This window comes from Hyla sarda, chromosome 11, assembly GCF_029499605.1.
Source record: "Hyla sarda isolate aHylSar1 chromosome 11, aHylSar1.hap1, whole genome shotgun sequence".
NCBI classification, from domain to species: domain Eukaryota; kingdom Metazoa; phylum Chordata; class Amphibia; order Anura; family Hylidae; genus Hyla; species Hyla sarda.
Window position 1 is genome coordinate 34973128 of NC_079199.1, and position 25746 is coordinate 34998873.

Consider the following 25746-nt stretch of genomic DNA (forward strand, 5'->3'; position numbering starts at 1 on the left):
ACCATACCACCTCACAGATTGTATGGGAACTCGATTTCTACAGGACTATTATCTCATATGGTAGTAATTATAGCTAGGCGTTTCCTCCTGAATGGTGCCTCCATGAACTTTAGTTTACGGCACATAGTGCATTATAACCCTGTACACAGCAGGTAAGAACGCTGGTAATGGTCAAGTGCTGTCTGTTCTCCTGAAGACACTATCCTAATTTTGGCTACACACTATACTATATTGGGACCATGTGGTAAGATAGAGGGGTACTCTAAATATGTAATGAGATTGTAGCCAGGGAGAGAAGTGAGCATGGAATTGCATTATGGGATTTGTAGTAAGACACTAGAGAACTCCAGTGATGCCTTTTCTGCCCGTGCTGAGATGGACCAATAAAGGGGTATTCCAGGAAAAAAAAAAATTTTTTATATCTATCTATATATCAACTGTCTCCAGAAAGTTAAACAGATTTGTAAATTACTTCTATTATAAAAGCTTAATCCTTCCAGTAGTTATCAGCTGCTGAAGTTGAGTTTTTCTTTTCTGTCTGACAACAGTGCTCTCTGCTGACGCCTCTGCTTGTCTCAGGAACTGTCCAGAGTAGGAGCAAATCCCCATAGCAAACCTATAATGCTTCGGACAGTTCCTGAGACAAGCAGAGGTGTCAGCAGAGAGCAATGTTGTCAGAAAGAAAAGAACAACTCAACTTCAGCAGGTGATAAGTACTGGAAGGATTGAGATGTGTTAATAGAAGTCATTTACAAATCTGTTTAACTTTCTGGAGCCAGGTGATCTAAAAAAAAAAAAAAAAGTTTTTCCCTGGAATACCCCTTTAATAGGAGACCAGAAATATCCAAACTTGGAAAGCATAGGACGGCAAATGGATTTTTATGCATCATAGTTCAACCCCTCTAACCCTAATGTAATAAACATAATTGCCGCCATCTTAGAGCTCCCCCCCCCCAATTAATGGTCAGCCCAGCGGGGTACTACTCATATGTGTCACCCACTGCCCTCATCCTTTTTGTTGGGGGCCGCCGGCAATGGAACTCTATACTGTACGCCAGTGGTCTCCAACCTGCAGACCTCCAGATGTTGCCAAACTACAACTCCCAGCATGCCCGGACAGCCAACGGCTGTCCGAGCATGCTGGGAGTTGTAGTTTTGCAACAGCTGGAGGTCCGCAGGTTGGAGACCACTGCTGTACGCTGTATCCCTATGCCCGGGCTGCAAAAGATAAAGAGAATAAACTTTAACTTCCCTACGTCGGCCTTACGCTGGGGACGGGAACATCTGAGAACCGTCAGCCTATCACCTGCCGCAGCGATGTCCTGCCCCGGCCAGTGATAAGTTAAATGCACTGTCATGTAAGAAGCCGGCCAGAGCTCCTTACATGACAGTGGGCTCACTGGCGGGACATCGCTGCAGCAGGTGATAGGCCGTTTTGCAACATCTGGAGGTCCGCAGGTTGGAGACCACTGGCGTGCAGTGAGTTCCAGCGCCGGCGGCCCCCAACAAAGAGGAGGAGGGCAGTGCGGGTGACACATGTGAGTAGTACCCCGCTGGGCTGATCATTAATTGGGGGGGGAGCAGAACAGCGCTGGCGGGTCACATGATTTGGTGGGGGGGGGGAAGCAGAACAGCGCTGGCGGGTCACATGATTTGGTGGGGGGAGGGGGGGAGCAGAACAGCGCTGGCGGGTCACATATGATTAGTTCCCCGATGTGGGGACAGCGCTGCGCTGGGCTGATAATTCATTCCCAAGGGGGAGGGGCCCAACCGGTATTGCGGTATGGGAAAAATTCATATCGTGCAGCCCAAAAATTTCGGTATTCGGTATGAACCGGTATACCGCCCAGCCCTACGCCATCTTAAAACCATTTTATTTTTTAAAAGGTCTGTAATGCATTTAACAACCTTGTCTTGGATTTTAACCCCCTCTGTTATCTTCCAGCAACCATCCACTTTTGCCCAGGCTCGCCATGTGATCCAGACAGAGGGTATAGGATTGAGAGGTCTCAACAAAGGACTCACTGCCACTTTGGGTCGCCATGGAGTCTTCAATATGGTTTATTTTGGATTTTATTTCAATGTGAAGAATGCTTTTCCAGTTAATAAGGTACCATTTATAAGCCATATAACAACATAGATTATATTTTTAGTGGTCCTTATCATCTTAACATTACTATTTGGTCATGTATAATGTATTTGGCATCTGTCTACCTCCTGATTCTCATGTCACATTCAAGGCAAAACTGAACTATTCCTTTTAAAGGGTATGAGTTCCATAGGGGCCCCTACATGTAGAAAAGTAGGGAAGAAGCGGCCACATTACCCTATTCATCTATAATAGATAGGACGGGCACCCATTACCCTGGATGAGCTATAGTCGAGTGATCATGTACCGGGGGAGCTGTTATGTGCCAGTCTCTTTTATATTCTACCACGTTGTTTCTTATACTGTTTTGTGCCCCTATAACCTTCTCATAACTCACTTTTGCAAACATTTTCATTGTATTTTCGCAGCTGAGTGTTTAACTGGAGGCTAGGGGATCATTTTTGCCTTGACTTGAGAACTGTTTCTTCCTTTCCCTCATGAAAACATAACCGTTCCGTGTTGTATACATCCCATCATTGACAAGTTCTTATTAACATGACCTCCTCATGGTATAAGTCACTGCGGGTAACATTCCAGTGATAGTTCGGAAGAGGCTCACAGTAAAAAATATCTAAAAATCCATTTAACTGAACAGACAGATTGTAATCAATTGAAAGCTCACTAGAAGAAGTATATACGGTATTATAGGATTATGAGAAGGTCACATGGTGCATCAGCTGGTTAAAACCGTGTCAGAATTGGACTGGTGAAGGACTTAAAGGGGTACTCCGCTGCCCTAGTGTTCAGAGCATTTTGTTCCAAACGCTTGGAGTGGGCAGGGGGGGGGGGGGGAGTCGTGACATCACAGCCACGCCCCCTCAATGCAAGTCTATGTCCTTTTGGATAGGGGAGAAGATATCTAGGGGTGGAGTATTAAAGGAACACTCCAGAATAGCACTGTGATATACCTAGCGCAGAGCCTGAGGGATCATTGTTTGACTCAAAGAACACCAAATAAAGGAGTTAGACCTCTTCTTATCCTGTATTGTGTCAACATCAAATAACCTATAGTTTAAACCTCTTTTTATGTTAAACATAGTTTTTATGAATTTTTAGTGTTTTTACTTATTTTCACTTTACTCTCTATGTTATAAAATAATTCTTAAGGGTAGGATCACACAAGCAGACACACAACGATCTGCGAGTTGCGGTGCGCAGGCGCATTGTGCTCCCAGACATCGCAGTCGCTCCCCTTGCTCCTTTAGCTAAGCTGAGAGCGCAATGTCAGTGAGTACGCTACGCATGTGGGTGCCAACCTGCAGATCCCTGTGTGTCTGCTCGTAGTGGTGGATTGCTGCTACTAGCAGACCAAAGCAGGATGCTCGAGCACAGAAGGAGGCACACACTAGGGGGACAGTCAGTAGCTCATCCGCAGCGTCAAATACACTGCGGATGCGCTACGTGTGACCCTACCCTAAATCTTGCAGTTTTCATTCTGGCCATTAGGCATAAAACTAAACTGAGAGTTCCTGTTTTGTCTGTAATGATCAGAAGAAGGCTGCTGGAAATTGATCAGTATAGCATTACAGTTAAAGTGACATCAGGGGATAGCAAAGACAAAAGGCGCTCAGCCACCTCTCCCCTGTAGAATGACCTGCCCCATATAAAGAATAGGGTCTGGAGATGTTCATGGTGTCTATGTCCATGGGGCTTGCTGTAAAGGACATCACTAAATGCTGTTAAAAACAGCTCAGACAAGATGGCTGCCTCCATGATGAGCTAGTGAAAAGGAAATTAAAAATTACAACGAGAAAATAGAAACAAATTTTGTAGCTAAATGTGGACTGTTTTTGGCTAGTGCCAGAACACTTGGTCCTGTACTGCTAGGACTCTCTAATAAATTCATAAGCCATACGATATTATTTCAACATTTTACAATGGTTGTAACTGAAGATAAGTCTTCTCATTCCCTAAAAGTGGACATCTATCAAGTAGACATCAAGTACTATAATAGATAATCACATTTGAACAAATCATATACTTTTATTTGCCTGCCCAAGAAAGTATTAGGGGGTTGACTGATTTTGGGGGTCCCTAGAAGAGGATCTGTTCAAGACCCAAAACTATTAGCCAAGTCCAGACTGGTTATAAAGCCCACTCATTGATTTAAAGAGGTAAAAAAAAAAATCTAATTAACTGATGCCAAAAAGATAAACAGATTTTGTTGCTCCTGTTTAAAAATCTTAATCCTTCCAGTACTTATCAGCGGCTGTATACTACAGAGGAAGTTGTGTAGTTCTTTCCAGTCTGACCACTCTTTGCTGACACCTCTGTCGGGAGATGTTTGCTATGTGGATTTGGATTTGGGTTTGCTTTATTGGACCAACCATCAGTTGACGAATGAGCATACCCTCATTTGTCACCTGATCGGATCATTTTGACCCTTTAAAAAAATCATTGTCTATTGACTGCCTCCTTGTAATAGGGAATGTTTGGACAACAAATGACGGCAGCAAAGGGCCGCTTGAACGATCTTACGTTTTTTTGGGCTGTCTTAACCGAATGGTTACCGAGCCATGCTCCTTTTTACAGTGGCTTTGGCTGTCTGATAGGGCCCTAAGGAAGGATCCCTTTGGTAGCCAGTTAGTCTACAGCCTCAGAATAGTAATGGCTGTAGAAATGGATAGGATAGTTTTGTGTGTGTATTTGCTGTGCTAACTATCTTTATACAAAAGTAGTATCCGTTCTGGTATGGATCTGAATTGATAATAAATGTGGCAGAACACTATTTTTCTCCTTGCAGTCCATTGGGTGGCTTTAGGATAGATAAGAACGTTACATGAGGCAGAGCAGTGTGCACCCTTACATTTCTCTTATATGAAGTAGAAGAGTCAGATACGGAAGTGAATTGACTGTTTGCAGCTGAATCACAGAAAGAACATTTAATCCCAGGGACAATGTTTTCCTTGTCGAGTTACCTAGAACTAGTCACCCAGCATTGTTGATGTGTCTCTTTTCTGTTGGCTCCTTAAATGTGGCATGTACAACGACAGAACACGGTAGGGTTAAGTATGCTTCACATTGATTTAGGAAGATTTCCTGCTGCACTACTACGGTGTATCATGGAATCTTTGTTGAAGCCCTTATAAGAAGAATCTGACGTTAGCATGGAAATATTTGAAAAATGTCTTGTTTAGCATATCCTGGGTCTCCATGTGGGTTGTTTGTGTTGGTGTTAGCTGGTTCCTACATATTAAATTTCAGGAAATATGGAGTGAAAAAAATGAGTGAACAGGTAGGATATTGTAGTATGGGCACACTTGCCAACTTTTAAAATAGTTTTTTAGGAAGATTTGGGAAGACCGTATGCAAAGCGCGCTAACAAATCTATTTTTTTTTTTCATGATCCTATTGTGCCGGGGATGTAAAAAAGTAAAAAAAATAAATAAACTGTCACTCATCTTCTGTCGCTTCCTCTTGGCGCTGATATAGCTCTTCGGTTTTTTGGTCCCAGTCTTCTTCCTGCTTCCTTGTCAACGGATCGTCACACTGCGATCAGCGTATCGCCAGCCGCAGCGATGTCCCGCCTTGTCTGGTGATAGGCTGAGTGCAGTGTAATGTAAGGAGCATGGGCCCTGTCTTCTCCCTGCTGCCCGGGCCTGTTACATGACACTGTGCTCAGCCTATCACCGGCCAAGACGGGACATCACTGCGGCTGGCGATACGCTGATTGCAGGACCGGAGGACAGAAGAACTATATCGGTGCAACGGGGGAGTGATGGATGGTAAGTTAAAGTTTTTTGTTTTACTTTTTGCAGCCCGGGCACAATAGAATCATAAAAAAACACTATAAGTAACAAATGTTTAGTTAGTTTTTTTTTTGTTTTTTTGTTAAAGAAAAAAAAATTACTGTACTGATCTTGATTTTACAACTAAAAAGGATAAGCTAAGGATATTTGGAAACATTGTTAGCAAATGTTCTCAAAGTACCTGTTGTTCCTCCTTATGATAAGAGAAGTAGTATGATGCAATACATCCAATGGGAGGAGCTTGCTTGGCGCTTGCTACAGTATGTACATGTTCTGTGCACACCAGTCATTTAAAAACTAAGGGATTAAGCTACTGGTGGCTTCCTAAAGGGGTGTTCACATCAGGTCTTAAAGGGGTTATCCAGGAAAAAACTTTTTTTTATATATATATCAACTAGCTCCAGAAAGTTAAACAGATTTGTAAATTACTTCTATTAAATAATCTTAATTCTTTCAGTACTTATGAGCTTCTGAAGTTAAGGTTGTTCTTTTCTATCTAAGTGTTCTCTGATGACACGTGTCTCGGGAACCGCCCAGTTTAGAAGAGGTTTGCTATGGGGATTTGCTTCTAAACTGGGCGGTTCCCGACGTGTCATCAGAGAGCACTTAGACAGAAAAGAACAACCTTAACTTCAGAAGCTCATAAGTACTGAAAGGATTAAGATTTTTTAATAGAAGTAATTTACAAACCTGTTTAATTTTCTGGAGCCAGTTGATATATACAGTATAAAAAAGTTTTTTCCTGGATAACCCCTTTAAAGGGAATGTGTTATAAAAATGGCCCATTGTTTAAATCATGTTTTATGTTAACCATATTTAAGAATTTTTTATATTTTTGTTCTAATTTAGCATTTTACTAATTATAGTTTTAAATAATAATGAAATCTTGCCGTTTTCATTCTGGCCACTTGGGGCTAAGACTAAGTTGAAACTTTCTTTTCTGTATAGATCATTTCCCGGTTATGCCTTTCTCCTAGGAAGTAAATCAAAAGGTGACACCAAAAGAGAGCTTCACCCCCTCCCAATTGAATGACTACTGAAAAGGTCACAACAAATGCTGCAATTCATGTGAATGGGACAGGTCCTCTTTATTTTTGTCCATAGTCCATGGGTCCTGCTGTAAAGCACATCACTAATTGCTGTTAAAAACAGCACAGGCAAGATGGCTGCCCCGTAATAATGTACAAAAATGATAAACGAAAAAATTACAAATTACAATCGGAAAATAGATTAAAGACCTGTTACAGTATCTGTCTCCAATCAGTAAAAAAAAATATATTATATATATTATATTTAAAAAAAATTCTATTAGTGGCATTTTTTACACTTAAACTTGGAAACAGAATCTGTTTAATGGAAACATTGTGAGGTTTTTGCGAAATATTTGTTAAACAGATGCCATTACAGCCTATAGGATAACCACGTAAGGCCTCTTTTTAGCCGATGTGTAAATCATAAGCTATAATGGAATTAATTTAATGCAGTGGTCCCCAGCCCAGTCCTCAAGGCCCACCAACAGTCCAGGTTTTGTCAGTTACTCTATTGGAATAGAACAGAGAAAAAAAATCAAATCCTGGACTGTTGGTGGGGTTTGAGGACTGGTGTTATTTAAGATATATGCCATGAAAAGCTATTCAGTTTGACAGATTTCTGTGATGGATGCCCCACAGTGGAATCTGTCATCCATTGGCTAGTATGGTACAGTGGTCCCTCAACATACAATGGTAATCCGTTCTAAATGAACCATCGTTTGTTGAAACCATCGTATGTTGAGGGATCCGTGCAATGTAAAGTATAGGACAGTGGTCTCCAACCTGCGGACCTCCAGATGTTGCAAAACTACAATTCCCAGCTGGGAGTTGTAGTTTTGCAACATCTGGAGGTCCGCAGGTTGAAGACCACTGGTATTGGAGGTTATACTCACGTGTCCCCGCCGCTCCGGATCGTCACCGCTGCCCTGGATGTTGCCCTCCATCGCTGTTGCCGCGTCCCCGGGGTGTCCCCAACGCTCCGGGAAGGTCTCTGCTGCCTGGGAATGTCGCTCTCCGTTGCCGCCATCACATCACTACCCACGCCGCTCCTATTGGATGACAGGACGGCGTGCGTGGCGACGTGATGACGACGATGGAGAGCGCCGGCGATGCAGGGGATCCCGAGGAGTACGCTACGGAGCCCCGAGGACAGGTAAGTGATCATCAGCGGACCACACGGGGCACCGTAAATGGCTATCCAGTGGCAGCTGAAGCAGTCTGCGCTGCCGGATAGCCGTTTATGCGATGGCCCCGACATACAAAAGCATCGTATGTTGATGCTGCCTTCAACATGCGATGGCCTCTGAGAGGCCATCGCATGTTGAAATGATCGTATGTTGGGGCCATCGTAGGTCGGGGGGGTCACTGTATATGTTTAGTGTATTTTTATAAGGTATCTGTTGGATGGATTAGTGTAGTCTACTACATTGCTCCATACTTCAGGTTGGACCCCTATCCAACGTTCAGCATTAGCTTTCCTGATGCGTATGTTACATGCTGCCTAATTGAGCTGCCGTTACTTGTAAAGCTGAAGGACAGAGCAACTCCCATAGTCCTGCAGTCACTTGAGGATACCCACCCAAAAAGTGGTAAAATAAGTAATTAAAGATGTTAGAGCAATAACTCAAGTTTATATTTACTGTACGGACAGAGAAATCGACAACAGGGAGCCAAGTTATATTTCCAAACTTGAAATAAAGAATGGGGCTCAAGGTCAAGGATAAATGAAGTAATAATTCAATTTATTGATAATAGTATAAAATACACCCAATATTGGTTGGTGCCTGGCTGCCTGCAGGGCCCTTGCAGGTGCACAGAAACCAGATAATGATAGTTAATAAAATAATATAAAATGTATATGTCTAAAAGTATATAGCTTAAAAGATAACAAACAAACTATTACTCTGAGATCAAACAGAAATAATGATATTGGACTACTGTAGTTATAGCAGAGTTCACAGTAGTTCAACAAAGTTCATTGCTCGGGGTCATTGATAAAACGTCCAGGGGAGCCTCCACTGATAAGGCTACGAACATAAAGAATCCAGTCTTAGTCCCATAAAGAATCCAGTCTTAGTCAAGCCAGGGGCATCAAATAACCATCAATAAATCAAATCTCGGTAGTGTTAGCAGTAAGTTACTGTCTGCAACATTGGCAACAATTGTATCAGGCGGATTTAAGTCCCACTGTTCTGTATAGCATAGAATGAATGAATGTATGTGACAATTCACAGCTCTGTGTGATAGAGATAGAAGCGATACGCTCACCAGTCTGGGCGTCTGCTGGATCGTTGCGGTAACGGCTTATCCAGTTGCTGGAAGGGTATCTCCGGTAGGTGAGTGGAATCCCCGTACGGCTCCTCTGTGTGCCGGCTCTCTCAGCAAGAGAGGTTGCCGCTCGGAGACTCGGCCGTCTCCCGGTTACAGCGGTGGGAGTAGCAGTGGGCTCGGAGTCGGGGGACTACAGCTCTGCGGCTGTATCACTCAGAAGGAAGATCCGGTGATCTCCTCGTGTCTCACCAGCGCGCGCTGGAAAAGGATTTGATTGACGGGTAGTAGTCTTTTGGTTTAGGTTAGATTTAACTGATGTTGGAGGCAAAATCTCATGGTATAGTTGATCTCAAGAGTAGATATGTAGGGCTGAACAGCAGCCCGCGCTTCCCCTTTGCTGTTCTCCTGCTCCGCTCCTCGGTGCAGTGATGTCAGCCTACTATTTCCTACAAAGTGGTCCAGATTAGTAACCAGTGGCTGTGGCTGCCATTACTGATTTTTTTCAAGTACTCCCTGGAGAACTGCTAAGTACCCCTGGGAGTTCGTGTACCCCAGGTTGAGAACCACTGCATTAGCTAGTAGTAGTATAGTGATTTTACATACCTCGAATGAACAATTGCCTAGCAAATGACTGTTTCGGTGATATATGTATACACTTTTTAATCCATATTAGTAAATATAGACATTTAAACTTGGCCATACATGTTCAACAACTCCAGGCAAAGGGGAACAATCTTTTTTGGGATCTAACGAGGGCATAGGTTAAATCTCTTTTGCCTAACTAGCAGACAATACTTTCACACGTGGATAACTTCTTCCCAGATGATGTTGATCTGTTAGTTGTTACATTTGATCTTACAAATGGTTCTTATGGTGAAAATCATTCATTATCATCAACTGTAGTCTAATGTGTATGGGCATTGGACATGTGTCTATCCAACACCTTAATTTCAGTGGGAGGGGCTCAACATCTAATGTATTTAGAGGTCTCGTATCACTCCCTGATAGATGATGCCGGAAGACAGAAGTATTGGGCTTTTTTTAATTCCGACTCCCCAACATTTTGTTTTTTAAATCATTAGTCATCTCCAGAACTGTCTGGCAGTGTTTGGTTTCTATAATATTTAGTGACTTGACGATATATTCATACAGATAGCAATCATCAGATAGATTTCTCACGTTATGTAGAAAACTATGAAATTTCTTTATCAAATATGTAAGATTATGAGTGAGGGTAACTGACCTTATTTCAGGAATAACAAAATTTTCAGATTTTTTTAAAATGTTACGTTTAACTTAAAGGGTACCGCTCATCAAAAAAAACTTTTTATATATTATAGATTAATGTATGCAGAATAACTTTACAATTGCATGTTATTTCCACTTTGAAGAAATGACCACTAGGGGTCTCCCTACCAGTCCTGGCAGCAAGCATTTCAGACTCATGCTGGAGTCCTAAACACTACGAGCTGCCAGTCTGTTTTGTTCACTAAGGTGAACACTCAGAGCTGCCAGCCTGCTTTGTTCACAGCCTGTTTAGCTGTGAACAAAGCAGGCTGGCAGCTCTGAGTGTTTAGGACTCCAGCATGAGTCAGAAATGCTTGCTGACAGGACTGATCGGGAAAAATACAATAGAAAGAAGCATATTTTTCATTAACATGCTATTGGAAAGTTATTCAACATTCATTAATCTAAAATATATCAAAAGTTTATTTGATGAGAGGTACCCTTTAATCAAAAAATTGATGTGGGAGCATTTTGTGTGTTAATCAGCTGGTAATGTGAAGCTTACACAGTTGCATAAAGGTGAAGAGTTATGTGGGGTCAAGTAGAGTTTGCAGTCAGTAGTTCACAAAGTCTCCACCCTTCTGAAGAAGTGGCATGTACAGTGAGCTGCGCTTACAGCAACCTTGCTCCTCCTGCCAACGAGAGATGCCAAACTAAATGTTGAATAATTAAGCACAGCGAGCAGAGGTTGGATGTAAACCTGTTTTATTAACCATTACGGGGATCCCATTAATGCCATGTGCCGGCTGCTGAAAGAGACTTTATTCAGCTGAGCAATCATGCCCATAAAATATTAGCGACGCTTCCATCAATGCCTGCCGAAGCACCTTGGCTAGATACTTGAGGCCAGAAGTTGATCTTATATCTGGTGATCCTCCTTACTGGACAGAAATGTATAAATTAAAAGCTTTTACTTGCTGCATAATGGAAATTTCTACTTTTACTGATATATTTAACATACAAATATAATTGTAAATGTGTGGCTGATTTACAGGAAAAAAATGGCCCTAAATACATATTATATGTATTTACAACTTTGGATATAGCCAATTACAACTTTGGAGATAGCGTGTAGACCCAAGATTCCAGATTCCCTGTAGCCACTTCTAGCCACAATGAATTAGCATATACCAAACACATTTCCTTCAAGTGATGGCAGGATCTAACAGGCTCTGGGAGTCTTCTGGTAAGAACAAGTTTATTTACCCATAATGCAATGCGTCTGCGTTTCGCAGAGCTTCCACTCTAGCAAAAGGACAGGCTTCAATGAATGTAACAATGAATAAGCCTGGGCAGGTGGTCTGGGGAGGTTTGTGGTGCCCAGAAGTTGCTCAACTTTAGAAAATTCAGTAAGGACTTTGAGATCCCTAGGGATGTGGAATTTAAGAAAACAAAAATACTTCTCCAAAAGACTAAAACGGGAGCACAATCTACTTTTCCCTCATAGCAAACCAATTGTCCTGGTACACAAAATAAGGGGAGGTTTCATTTGTTCCACCTCACATTCTTATAGCTAAAAATGCTTAAGATTTTTCACTTACAGACCCATAAAAGGGCTTGTTTTTTGTGCCACCAATTGTACTTTGTAAGAACATCACAAATTTTACCACCAAATCTACAGCAAATTGGAAAAAAAAATATTTGTGGGAAGAAATTGAAAATAAAAAAGCAATTTAGCAACTTTTGGGGGCTTCTGTTTCTACACAGTGCACTTTTTGATACAAACGACACCTTATCTTTATTCTGTAAATTCATATGATTAGAACAATACCCAATTTGTGTAGGTTTAGTTTTATTTTACTACTTTTTCTACGATAATTAGTATGCTTATAATTATCCTCTTCTGACCTCCATAACTCATGGACTCATCTTTTGTACAACGGTCTTTAGTTTTTATTGATACCATATTTTTTTTTTATGGGACTTTTTGATCACTCTTTATAATTTTTTTTTGTATATGAAGCTACCAAAAGTACACAATTCTTGACTTTGGTATTTTCTTTACACTTAAGCAATTGACTATGCGGTTTAATTAGCGTTATATTTTAATAGTTCAGACATTTACACACACGGCAATACCACATATGCTTAACCCCTTAAGGACTCAGCCCCTATCCAAAGGATAGGGGATAAGGGGTCAGATCGTGGGGGTCCACTGCTGGGGTCCCCCACGATCTCTGTGCAGCCCCCCGGTAATTAGCTGCACGGAGCAAAGCTTTGCTCCGTGGCTAATGACTCATGATACAGGGGCCGTAGTATCGTGACGTTACGGCTCTGCCCCCGCGTGACCACGCTCTGCCCCCTCAATGCAAGCCTATGGGAGCAGGCATGACAACTTTTTCTTTATTCTGTAGGTCCATACGGTTACAAGGATACCCAATTTATGTAGGTTTTATTTATTTTACTACTTTAAAAAAATTATAACTACTTGCACCAAAATAAATATTTTTTAAATTGTCATTTTCTGACCCCTATAACTTTATTTTTGGTATACGGGGCTATATGAGGGCTTAATTTTTTGTTTTGCTGGGACTTTTTTATCGCTTTTTATTAATATTTTTATGGTATATGAAGTGGCCAAAAAATTTTTTACGTGTACGCCATCGACCTTGCTGTTTAGCTAACCTTATATTTTAATAGTCTGTACATTTACGCACGTGGCGGTACCACATGCTGTTTTTTTTTATTTTATTTTTTTCTTACATTATTTTATTAAAAAAATTAGAAGAGGTGGTGATTCAAACTTTTATTGAGTGGGGGGGGGGGGCTTATTCACATGTATTCTTTTTTGCATGGCTATACCATGCAATCTTCTGATAGCATACACTAATCACTGCTATGCCATGGCATAGCACTGATCAGTGTTATCGGCGCTCTGCTGCTCCAGCCTGCTTAGCAGGCTTGGAGCAGTAGATCGCTGATCGGATGATGAGGAGGCAGGTGAGGACCCTCCTGTCATCCAGTAATATGATCGGGACTTCGCAATTATGTTGCGATAGTCCCGATCAGCTCCGCTGAGCTGCCAAGATAGTTTTACTTTCACTTTAAACGGTGTGATCAACTTTGATCGCGGCGTCTAAAGAGTCAGTGCTGGGCAACGGCCCGATCGGTGGTGCCTGGCATTAGCCGTGGGTCCTGGCTGCCCATAGCAACCAGGACCCACCGGGTTTAACCCGTTCTCCGGACTCAGGACGTACAGGTACACACGGAGTCCTTAAGTACCAGTACGTCAGGGCGTACCTGTATGCCCTGCGTCCTTAAGGGGTTACATTTATTTTTGTTTACATCATCTTATTTAAAAAATGGTAAAAGGGAAGTGATTTTATTCTGATTTATCAACTTTTTTTTTCACTTCATTCACAATTGTTTTTAGTCCCCATAGGAGACTACACCTGCAATGTTCAGATTGCATACACTGAACAATGCTGCCATAGCTCAACATTGATCAGTGTTATCGGCGCTCCGTTGCTACATGCTGCAATGGCTGGCTGCAGCATAGGAGCACCGATCGTACAGCAAGGAATCAGGTAAGAGACTTCCCTAAGCTGAAGGTAGAAGAAAAAGGAATACCAAAGTGATGCAGATTTTCCGCACAGAACTGATGTCCCTTAGATAAAAGGTGCAGCAAAATTTTATCCCTTGAGGACCCCAAAAATGAGCCTTTGTGTAAGAATACAAATATATATTCGCCAACAAGGGAGTCGTATGTGAGGGAGAAGAACAGGGAAACAATCTGGAAACCACAGACCACACCCTAACCACTGTTTTTAGGGACAGCAGATCCAAACTTTCAACTGCAACCTAGAAGACCTATGGATATAATGTTATTAAGCACAGCAGCATATGCTCCATCTCAATTCACAGGATCAGTCCACAAGATTTGTAATAACGAACTAATCGGTTGGAATCTGACTGCTGGGACTCCCACCAATCCTAAGAACAGGGTTCCCATGTACCCCTCATGAATGGAGAGGCAGTGTGCATTCTAAAATGCTTCCATACTCACTCTCTGTGGACTTCTGATAATAGTGATAGTGAATGGAGTGGAGGTAAAGGACAGAAGAACTCCATTCTTAAGATCAGTAGGGGTCCCAGAGAGTGGTCAGACCCCCAGCCCAGCACCCCTCTGTAGAAAATGCACACAAGTTTTAGACAGTATTAGAATTGGACCCTTTTTTGGTGCGTATTCAACATGAGATAGTTTTAAAGGGGCACTCTGCTATTCAAAGTGTCAGATTGGGAGGGGGTGACCACTAGCACCCCCATAAAGTCCAGAATGGGGGATTAGTGTTGTAACTCAGAATACCCACAAACTCTCCATTAATGCCACCCTTAATCCCCCCTCCTCACGTCCCCCCCCCCCACCCCCACCCCACACACACAATGTTTTGTACCAAAATTTGGCAACATTTTGGTGCAGTGTGACCAACTTATCTAGCATTGGAAAAACATAGCTGCTTCCTTTTAAAAGTAACGCCACCCCTGTCCTCGGGTTGTCTGTGGTATTACTATTCTGCCCTGTTTAATTCAGTAGAACTGAGCTGCAATAATACTCACAACCTGATGACAAAAGTGGCACTGTTTTTAGAAGGAAGCAGCTATGTTTTTCCAATCCTGCGCACCTCTTTAAGCCGTCCCCTTCCCTCTCAACCTTTCCACCTTTCTAGTCACTGTACTGTCTGTTGCTAGGCTTGTACCCTAGTTTTTTGGGTGCAAACTGAGCCTGATTTCTGGCACCTTTACTCTCCCACAATGGCCCTCATTTACTAAGAAAATCGGGTTGTAAGTCTATGTTGCTTTCTTACCCGACTGCTTTTTTCCCCTGGTATTTATTATTATGTCGCATCCTGTTTGTCGCACGTGGGTTTTGTTGGTTTTGGTTTCCAACTCCTCTGAGCTGTCGGGAAAAAATCCACAACAATTCAACAAATTCGAGTTGGAAACCTTAATAAATACGTGGGAAAGCTCAGAAATGTCGGGTTACGTCCCTTTTTCGGGTTTGGGAGAATCCACATCGGGTCCGTCGGGAAAAAATGTCGCATCGTGTCGCAGACTGGCGCACGATGTCTGCGACATGGCGCAGACAAAGCTGCGCCAAAAAAAACCGACAAAAGAGGTCGGGTTTAGAATAGTAAATGAGGGCCAATATGTTTCCTTTGCAATGGAAATATTGTACACGTAGTTGGCTATTGTGATACATTTGCAAGATTCCTTCCCTGCAACACAGGGAATGTAACATGTAGAGAACGGCAAAGTAATGCTCCTGTGACATCAGGACATCCATCTTTGGAATATGACAGAGACTTATTGCATATTCTCTCCCGTACACATTGCAGTTTATAGCATTTACCCTGGGAAAGGAAGTTCAAAACCAGTGGGGACCTATAGAAGGACAGCTGTTTCTCCCTCTTGGATCCCCCGATTGCTTGGTCTTTGGCCTTATGTAATATCAATGTGCAAGATGGGAATGAGACCTCACCTGACAAAATAGAACATATTTTCTAACCTTCCAAGACCTGTTTAGGAATGCAAGAACATAGTCTGCTCTGTTCAATTGACTGTAATGTTGTTTCAACCTTCTTAATGAAATTTCATAATTGCAATGTAAATCTTTTACTGTTTTGCATTAGTTTTAGCTTATGTCCTGTTATGATTTTCATTCATGTGCATAGCTGCTTTTAATGCTTAATATTTTATTCAAATCTGGAAAATGATCAAAAAGTGATGAGTCTGAGCTGCAGTACCAGGCACAGGCAAGGGTGGCGTTGTTGTTTGTTTTCTTTAAAGGATACTTTTCATCAAAAAAACTTTTGATATATTATAGATTAATGTATGCAGAATAACTAACAAAAGTTTTTTTGATGAAAGGTACCCTTTAAATTCTTCTTTTATGTGTCGGTCATACTAATTTTGTATATCTACATATGTCATATGTTATATCTGTTATATGACATATATAGAGTTGGAAGAACTCTAGACAAATGCTAAAAATACATTGTTCGCCTCGAAGCCCCTACTAAACACTAAATATAATACTTACCTGGTCTTCACCGATCAAGAAATCTGTGGGGATTTGTGCAGAATCGCGGAATTCCACCTCAAATTAAAGCCCATAGACTTCTATGGGATTCCGCACTCCCATTCACACTTCTGAATTTCCGCTTGTGGAATTCCACTTCAAATTAAAGGGGTAATCCAGTAAAAAAAAAAAAAATTTACATATCAACTGGCTCCAGAAGGTTAAAGAGATTTGTATATTACTTCCATTAAAAAATCTTAATCCTTCCAATAATTATCAGCTGCTGACGTTGAGTTGTTCTTTTCTGTCTGACATCAGTGCTCTCTGCTGACATCTCTGCTTCTCTCGGGAACTGCACAGAGTAGAAGAGGTTTGTTATGGGGATTTGCTTCTACTCTGCACAGTTCCCGAGACAGGTGTCATCAAAGAGCACTTAGACAGAAAAGAACAACTCAACTTCAGCAGCTCAGAAGTACTGAAAGGAATAAGATTTTTTAATAGAAGTAATTTACAAATCTTTTTAACTTTCTGGAGCATATAAAGATATATATATATATATATATATATATATATATATATATATACGTTTTTTTCTGGATAACCCCTTTAAAGCCCATAGACTTCTATGGGATTCCGCACTCCTATTATCACTTCTGAATTTCCGCTTGCGGAATTCAGAAGTGTGAATGGGAGTGCGGAATACCATATAAGTCTATGGGCTTTAATTTTAGGCGGAATTCCGCAAGTGGAAATTCAGATGTGTGAATAGACCCTAAAAGAAAATTTATGTATAGTAGTAGATCAATGGAGACCAGTTCACTGTATACGGCTTTTCAACCAACTCTCTGAGCTTCACTGTGTAGATGTCAGTATCCTGCACTGTTATATATTCTCAAGCATAACATCTCTTGAACGCTACAGAAGATGTATGTAGGACTTCAGAACCTGCTTATCTGGAAAGCAACTTGTCTTCTGAACATGATATGGGGCAGGAAATGGAATCTCCTTGACCTGTAGGTAAGAGGAATATTTCTACATGCTGCAGCTTGAGAAGACTTTTAGTGGCACTTTCTATGCTACAGAACACTAAGGGATCAGATTTACATGTCTCGCTGAGAGTCTGGAGGATTCTGAGAAGTGAGAAATAAATGAAAAGCAAAATCTGTTAATCCCATATTTATCATAACCTTTATATGTGCAAGCCATCACGTTTTAAAGGGGTACTCCACTGGAAAAAAATTAAAATAAAATTAATCAACTGATGCCAGAAAGTGAAACAGATTTGTAAATTACTTATTATTAAAAATATTAATCCTTCCAGTACTTATCAGCTACTATATGCTCCCCAGAAAGTTCTTTTCTTTTTGAATTTCCTTTCTGTCTGACCACAGTGCTCTCTGCTGACACCTCTGTCCGTTTTAGGAACTGTCCAGAGCAGGAGAAAATCCCCATAGCAAACCTATCCTGCTCTGGACAGTTCCTAAAATGGACAGAGGTGTCAGCAGAGAGCAATGTTGTCAAACAGAAAGGAAATTCAAAAAGAAAAGAACTTCCTGTGGAGCATATAGCAGCTGAGTACTGGAAGGATTAAGATTTTAAAATAGAAGTAATTTACAAATCTAAAAGAAAAATAGCCAGCACAACTACCTAAAACACGTGTGCACGCTGCTGTGGCAAATACAGAGTATACAAAAAAGAAGATTGCAGCAGCACACTTGGTCAAAAAATGGAGGCTCTTGGAAACACTTTTTGATCAAAACGTGTCCCCCCATCCACCACGCGGAGGTGGCCTCATTTCGGATGGGACCCTAACACAAATTCTGAGCCTAACACTCATATCCACTCACCTCTTGCTGGGCATATAGCCTCTGACTGGGTGACATGCTGGATCCATTATCAATTTAAATTAAAATACCTCCTGTGAAAAAGGGGAGGGGTGAACGGCTACAGAGGGTGCCATTCCCCCTAAGTTGCAAAAAAACAAAAAGAAAAATATCCAGCACAAGAACCTAAAATATGGGTGCACGCTGCTGTGGCAAATACAGAGTATACAAAAAAGAAGATTGCAGCAGCACACTTGGTCAAAAAATTGAGGCTCTTAGCACACTTTTTGATCAAAACGTGTCCCCCCATCCACCACGCGGAGGTGGCCTCATTTCGGATGGGACCCTAACACACATTCTGAGCCTAACACTCCTAACACTCACCTCTTGCTGGGCATATAGCCTCTGTAATTTACAAATCTGTTTAACTTTCTGGTACCAGTTGATTTAAAAAAAAAATTTCAGCGGAGTACCCATTAAGGTCATATGTTTTATAGGCATGCCATGGTTTTTTGATTTAGTCTTGGTGTGGATAGAGAGACTGACTGACTATATGGACAAAGTATAGGGACAACTACACATTTAAAGGGGTACTCCGGTGAAAACCTTTTTTCTTTTAAATCAACTGGTGGCAGAAAGTTAAACATATTTGTAAATTACTTCTATTAAAAAATCTTAATCCTTCCTGTACTTATTAGCTGCTGAATACCACAGAGGAAATTCTTTTCTTTTTGGAATGCTCTCTGATGACCTCACGACCACAGTTCTCTCTGCTGACATTATTATAATAATAATAACGCTTTATTTATTGTTGTCCTTAGTGGTGCTAACCACTGAGCCACCATGCTGCCCTTAGCATACATCTGCTATGCACGGTTGCTAAAATGGACAGAGATGTCAGCAGAGAGCACTGTGTTCGTGATGTCATCAGTGTTCCAAAAAGAAAGGAATTTCCTCTGTAGCATTCAGCAGTTAATAAGTACTGGAAGGATTAAAAAATTTTAATAGAAGTAATTTACAATTATGTTTAACTTTCTGCCACCAGTTGATTTAAAAGAAAAAAGGTTTTCACCGGAGTACCCCTTTAATCCAACACGTCTCCACCACTCAGTGATGATGTCTTTTGAAACTCCATCTGGCGCCTGGCATTGTGCTTGGTAATGTAAGGCTGGCATGCAGCTGCTTGGCCATGGAAACCCGGGGCACTGTTTTTGTGCTGATTTTAGCAGTGGCGACTTTTATGCCCTATGCACCTCAGCACCCAGCGGACCTACTCTGTAACTTTACCTGATCTCCACTTCATGTCTAAGTTGATATGATTCCTAAACACTTCTCAGTAATACCACTCAAAACGGATGGTAGATGATGTAGGAAGAAAAAAAATCTCAAACTGATTTGGGGCCGTGGTGGCCCCTATTACAGTACCACACTAGTATCAGGGAGCTCTGTAGAATGGCCCATTCTTTCACTAATGTCTGGAAAGGTGACTGCGTCATTAGGTGCTGTATATTATTCACCTGTGCCAATGGGGTTGAATGAAATAAGAGATGTATTCCAATAATTTTGTCCATTTAGTGTAGTTAAGATAGATAGATAATTGATATTAGATAGGAAATAGGTAGGTAAAGAGATATTCCATGTTAGATCATGGATAGATTAGATTTGTAGGATGGTGCTGTTCGCATTATGTTCCTGTTTGCAGTAGCGTGTGTTCCTGTATATTAGACACTGATGAACTATGAGTAATATTTTCTTAATACAGATCCATATAAGTACATTCTAATATATTACATACAGATTTATTTTATCATCCTCCTGTGTCCTTCTGCACATTGTGATACTTTTATCAGTTAAGATAAATCACCCGTCTTACTGCATCCCAAAGAAAACCACAGATAACACATCATGAGATTACGGTGGGTTGTGCCAGATGACACTGCTTGGTTGCATTGGTAAGCCCTGTATATACATTTGATAATGGATTACATATCAGGACTTGTTAACACACGCTGTAATACTTTTCATGAGAAGTAAAAATGTTCTCTAGATCCTGAACTCTCCACTGTAGAAATGCTGGTTAGATCCTAGTTTGTGGCTTACAGAACATGGAGCATCTGTCCTCAACAACAGGGATCGATTATTTTTCATTCCTTCCATGATAATAAATTCCCATGGAATAACCCTGTGCAGGAGGGTGTGGGTGTAAGGCTTGTCAGCCCCTTGTTCACTCTTTATAGGCACAGTTCTGGATCTCAAAATAACTGATGTAATTATACTTGAAGTTTGGCTCTTATATCTGTAATGCACTGGAGGTAGGGAAAAGGTGCAGAATTTAGCTCTCCAGTTCCTAGACCAGTCTGGTTTTTCAACAAACACCTTGGATGCCTGGAACAATCCAAATGACAACAATGGGATCAGTTCTGGTATCCGCTGGAGGGAAACTAAGCCAGCTCACACACGAGTAGAAATGGGTCCTAACCAGGGTAAGCAGTCTAGGACCCACTGATTCTTTTCCATTACCCCTCATGGAATTTTTTTTATACTTTTAGGGTAGGGTCACACGTGCCGTGTTTTGTTACATATTTTCTGCAGCTGATTTTTCTACCCATTGAATTCAATAGGTAGTAAAATATGTAGCACAATAGGTCACGTGTGACCCTACCCCTGCAGTCAAGGTTTCAGCCCCTAGAGTACGAACTGCTTATGGCAGATGTGCTGCTAAAGGTGTTAGGCAGAACTGAAGAGATGATCAGAAACAGCTAGGTGTCAATACAAGAAATGAAGGCAGAAACACCAGATCCGACAAATGTCAAAGAAGTTACAAGGTATATGGTCAAAGGATCAAACCAAGGGCAAATGTGAGAACATAGTGAAGATTCCTAACCAGGATTAGATCATGTCTTACTGCAAAACCTTAAAGAGGGCTACTCTGCTGCTGTGCATGTTTCGGGACAATGTGACCCGGTCCTATGTGGTATCTGAACATCCTGGTTTTGCAGAGCTTAGCGCTAGCTGTTTGTGGCAAAACTTGCCTTTAGTTCTGGCAGGATGTTGTGTAGTTTTTCAGGTTCTCCTTTGCTGGTGACCACATTTCTTGCTCCTTTTGCGGTTATGTTGTGTTTGTGACGTGGGTGTGCATGACGCTGTCCTTGCCTTTCCCCGTGCTCCAATTCTGGTCAAACCCTCCTCTTGAATATTCATTCTAGTTCTTTAGCCCCTCCTTTTAGGGGTGCAGCCCTCGCAGCGTCTCTGTGTGTATTGGCTGAAGCATTACATGATGAGTGATGCTTCTTTGCACTGTACGCAATATCGTAGGGATAAATGACGCAGTTTCGGTTGCAGTGCAGCGTCAGCTATTGGCCAGTGCAGGGCGGCATCAGACGCTAGCAAGTTTCACAGAAAAGGTTCAAACACAATGATGCCGCCAGAAGGTCGAACAAGGGGCGGAACAAATTATTCTAAGCAGCACAAAAAGCAAAGACGAATTGCCAAGGAGGGCCGTGGAAAAGGAAGGGGAAGAAAGCAACGATAACGGGAGCAAGACCTCCTGGGAACTGTAGTTCTCCTGCCGAGCAAAACAGGAAGACTGAGAGGAAAAGCAAAACACACAGAACAAAGAGGGAGCACAAGACAAGCACTGACGACCAGGACCCCACCAATATTGCAGGGTAAGGCAAACGTGCATGAGAGCCGGCAGAGGGAAACCCACATTACCAACAGAGTACCCCTTTAAGACAGATAACTTTAGGTTTAGGCACCAACATAGCTTGGGTTGTCAGCACCAAGGGCAAGGGAAGCATTGCACCCCCTAAATCCAACCTGGAAAATGTAAAGGGAACGGTGATGCAGGATAGGTGATCTCTGGGGGTCTGACTGCCAGAACAGAACATAAATCCATTCACTCTCAATGAGACTTCCAATAATTGCCAAGTATGGCCCTGGAGACTGTATTTGTAATTGAATCTAGAATCCTAGCGATCGTCTATCCCGCGAATGGTTGATAACATGTAATCCTGAGATAATCTCTTTATAGGCAAAACGTTTTATTTAGAAAATCTATAAATGTAGTCCCATCTTTATGACACAATGCGGTTCATGCCCCATCTACAGTGCAGAAAGGGCTATATTGCATTTTCTCAGCCATTTATGTTTATAAAACATCACAGATATGATTCCGTCTTATTCCCTCGCTTTACGTTCTCACAGTATATGGATGTTTTAGCCTGGTTATCATGGAAACCCCTGCAGTCCACTTAATGTTTAACTGCTGCATGTTGTATACTGGATTCACTACTTTCACATTTCTGTATCTGTGGGGACAATTTGCAGAGAAGCAGTTCCCTGGTCTAATTTGACCCATGATGGTTTTTTTATTGGAAGTATTTACCAAAGTATTAAAAACTAAATTTTTAAGATTAGCATCGAACACAAAAACTAAGTGCTGATCGGGTCGTGCAATGGGATCGGCAACTGCTGGCTGATTGAAGCTAAGGGTCACATGATTACCAAGCCATGTAATAGGCTATGCATAAAAGCGCCAATCTAGGAGACTAATCTGATAAAAATAACTATAATGGAGAAGAAGATAATTTTGGGATGGAGTTAATGAGGGGAGGGGATTGGACTGAAGGTCTTCCGTGTGTTTTTGGATAAGGGATGCATTTTGTCTTAAAAGAGAGTTTGTGTAGTCGGCAGGATGCTGAGCTTTGCGGAGGCTAAGGGGAGGAGCTTTTTATTATATTTAAATATGCATAATAGTTATTTTAAATATAACTTTTTTTTTCTTTTCTTTTTTTACCTTGTTAGGGCCATACCAACCAATGTGTATGTGAACTTTAGAAATCGATTAGTTGCCGATTAATCGATCAGTTGTTCAGCCCTGGTCTCCATAGTCGCAGGCAGCATACAGACTGGGATATAGGATGGTGCATACCATCTGTAATTACTACATGTCAAAGGAAAACATACAATGGGATATTGGGGTAATAGACCTTTACATGAGAAGAGAGCCCCTTATTGTGATCCAAGAATGATTCATAAAAGTTTTATAGAGGAAAAAAAACAAGTATAACATCCTGGAGTAAAATATGGAAAAAAGTCGATTAAGTTAGCAAATACTTTATTTGCTTTAAAGCGAAGTATTACTAAGTCATCTAAACAGTCATGATCAATATACAAGAAACATCAAAAAATGGCACCTTACGTGGTATGCTACATCTATTTCAATATATTATTATTTTTCTTGATCCTATTATTGCTGAAGGTTAGTCACAGACCTCCCATAGCATTGGGCTCTCTGCTCTCTTGAACAAGGTTGCTCCCTTAGTGCTTCCCTTGGTGAAAGCGATTCATACCTGCCATAGAAAGGACTATAAAATGTCTGCTTCTAATGCCTTATCAAATACTTTCCCCACAGCCAACATTGCACTCTTAACTATATCTAATGTCCAGTTATTAAGTTATTTCATTATATGCTATAGTGTGCCTAGTGTAGAGCCTGAGTGAGTAGTCCATGACCAAAGTGAGAGTTATTGTGTCCTGCTCCATCCCCTTGGTTCCTGCATTCAACAGTTGCATAGTGGATACATTTTGCCTAGATGGTTCCCTTTAAAAGAGAGATCCCAAGATTAAAAGATATCCCCTATACACAGGGTAGGTGATAACTAGCTGATTAATGGGGGTCTGACTGCTGGGACCTTCAACAGATAAATGGGGCTGTAGCCTGCATGCTCTGCCTTTTTTCCATTCATTCTCTATGGGGCTTCTGAGGATAGCTGTCACTTCACCAATCAGCTAGTTATCACTTATCCTTTGATGGTACTATGTGCAAAATGTATTTGGGGATCAAAAGAAGGGGATCGGGAGTAATATATACCATGATGTTTAACATGGTTTATTTAGATCAGGCATCGGAAACCTTGGAGATTTTGGACTACATCTCCCATGATTTTTGGCAGTATTTTGGCTGTTAGAGCATTATGGGAGATGTAGTTCAAAACATCTACGGTGCTGAAGGTTGCCTAAGCCTGACTTAGATACTACTATGTCACTGGAAATGAATTCAAGAATGTAAAAAGTTGAGCAAGACTATAAACGGCTGTTTAGGCCATAAGTCACTGCATCAAAATGTCATTTCTGGGAGCAGCTAACATCTGTGGCAGAATCTGTTATGCCTTTGTGCCCATTATCACAGTAGTTGATGCACTTTGAAGTATACGTTAGTGTGTGATGTACCATTAGGAGGAGTGTGAGGCATGTAATGTATCCCACCATGTCCCTCTTCAGCATGCACATGGTTTAAATGGAGTTCTCTGCCTGGCACCCCATCAGCCGGTGACTCCAAGGAGAAAAAATGCAGAGGATATCATTTCCAAGAAGTACTTGCAGAAACTTGCATCCTGGAACTATTGCACTCCACACTTTGTGGCTGTCGTATCACAGTCTAAACTTCCAGATGTGAGAGAACCGTCTAAGCATCGAGCTGTCAGCAGCCTTAAACTGGGCATTAAATTTGCATCCCAATTAAAGCTGTTTGCAGGTCATTTTTGCCAAAAACAATAAAAGTCTTTGAGCCGGGGGGGCGTCACTGATGGGATCGGCATGTGTGACTTGGAAGTCAGCAAATACTGAATCGTTTTTCATGTGCTCGGTCGGCCTCAGCAGACCATAGAGAAGCTAAACCCTAGGCTCTGTTTACCATAAACCCTCCAGCCTCTAAAATGCCATAAAAACGGCACCGACCGCCCATCTGTCTCTGCAATCAGAGGTCTCACTAACTGTGATTAGCTTTAACCCTGACAGTACCAGTCTTGGCAGACAGTTGTAATAGCCTCTGCTCTACTGTTACTGCACTTAAATTGTTGTCCAGTATCGGTAAACAGAAGCGGGGGATCGATCTTCTGTCTAGGATTTTCAGCCACTGTCCATCCACAGTAAAGAGCAGCTACAGAAAAAAAAAACATTCTTGCTCTGGAAGACCTATCCTGTCCTGCATTACAAAGACAACCCATAGATTTGAATAGGCCGGAATGTAACTCTGTTTCCCCTGTGGTGGGAATGCTAAAAAGCTGAATACTGACTGCAAGGCTTCCCCTCAGAATACAGATGATTACTCGGGGTCCCAGCAGTAGGCAACTTTGTGATCAGCTAATGTCCTCAGGTCTTCCTAACAAGTAGTGAAAGTGCACCAGTTTAAAAAAAAAAAATTTTGCATGTCCTACAGTCAAGACAAAAATTTTGATCAATCAGGGTCTGAGTGTTCTGACCCCGACCAATCACTAGAACGGGCAGGGAGAGGAGCATGTGCTGACTGAGATAATCCCATAGACTCGAAATGTAAATTTGTTTTGTTAGCAAGTTCTTCTCCCTGCTCATTCTAGCGATTGGTCGGGGTCTCTACACTCAGACCCTGATTCAT

At 41.6% G+C, this 25746-nt stretch overlaps 1 protein-coding gene across 9 annotated transcripts in view; it reads left to right on the top strand.

Annotated features, from left to right (window-relative positions):
* SLC25A21 (solute carrier family 25 member 21) overlaps positions 1-25746 on the top strand; it is a 280764-nt gene that overhangs the window by 234025 nt on the left and 20993 nt on the right. For all 9 annotated transcript variants that reach the window (XM_056546239.1, XM_056546245.1, XM_056546240.1 and 6 more), the window contains one exon: positions 1946-2110. In XM_056546239.1, coding sequence (XP_056402214.1) covers positions 1946-2110 — 165 coding nt within the window. The remainder of the gene's footprint in view (positions 1-1945; positions 2111-25746) is intronic.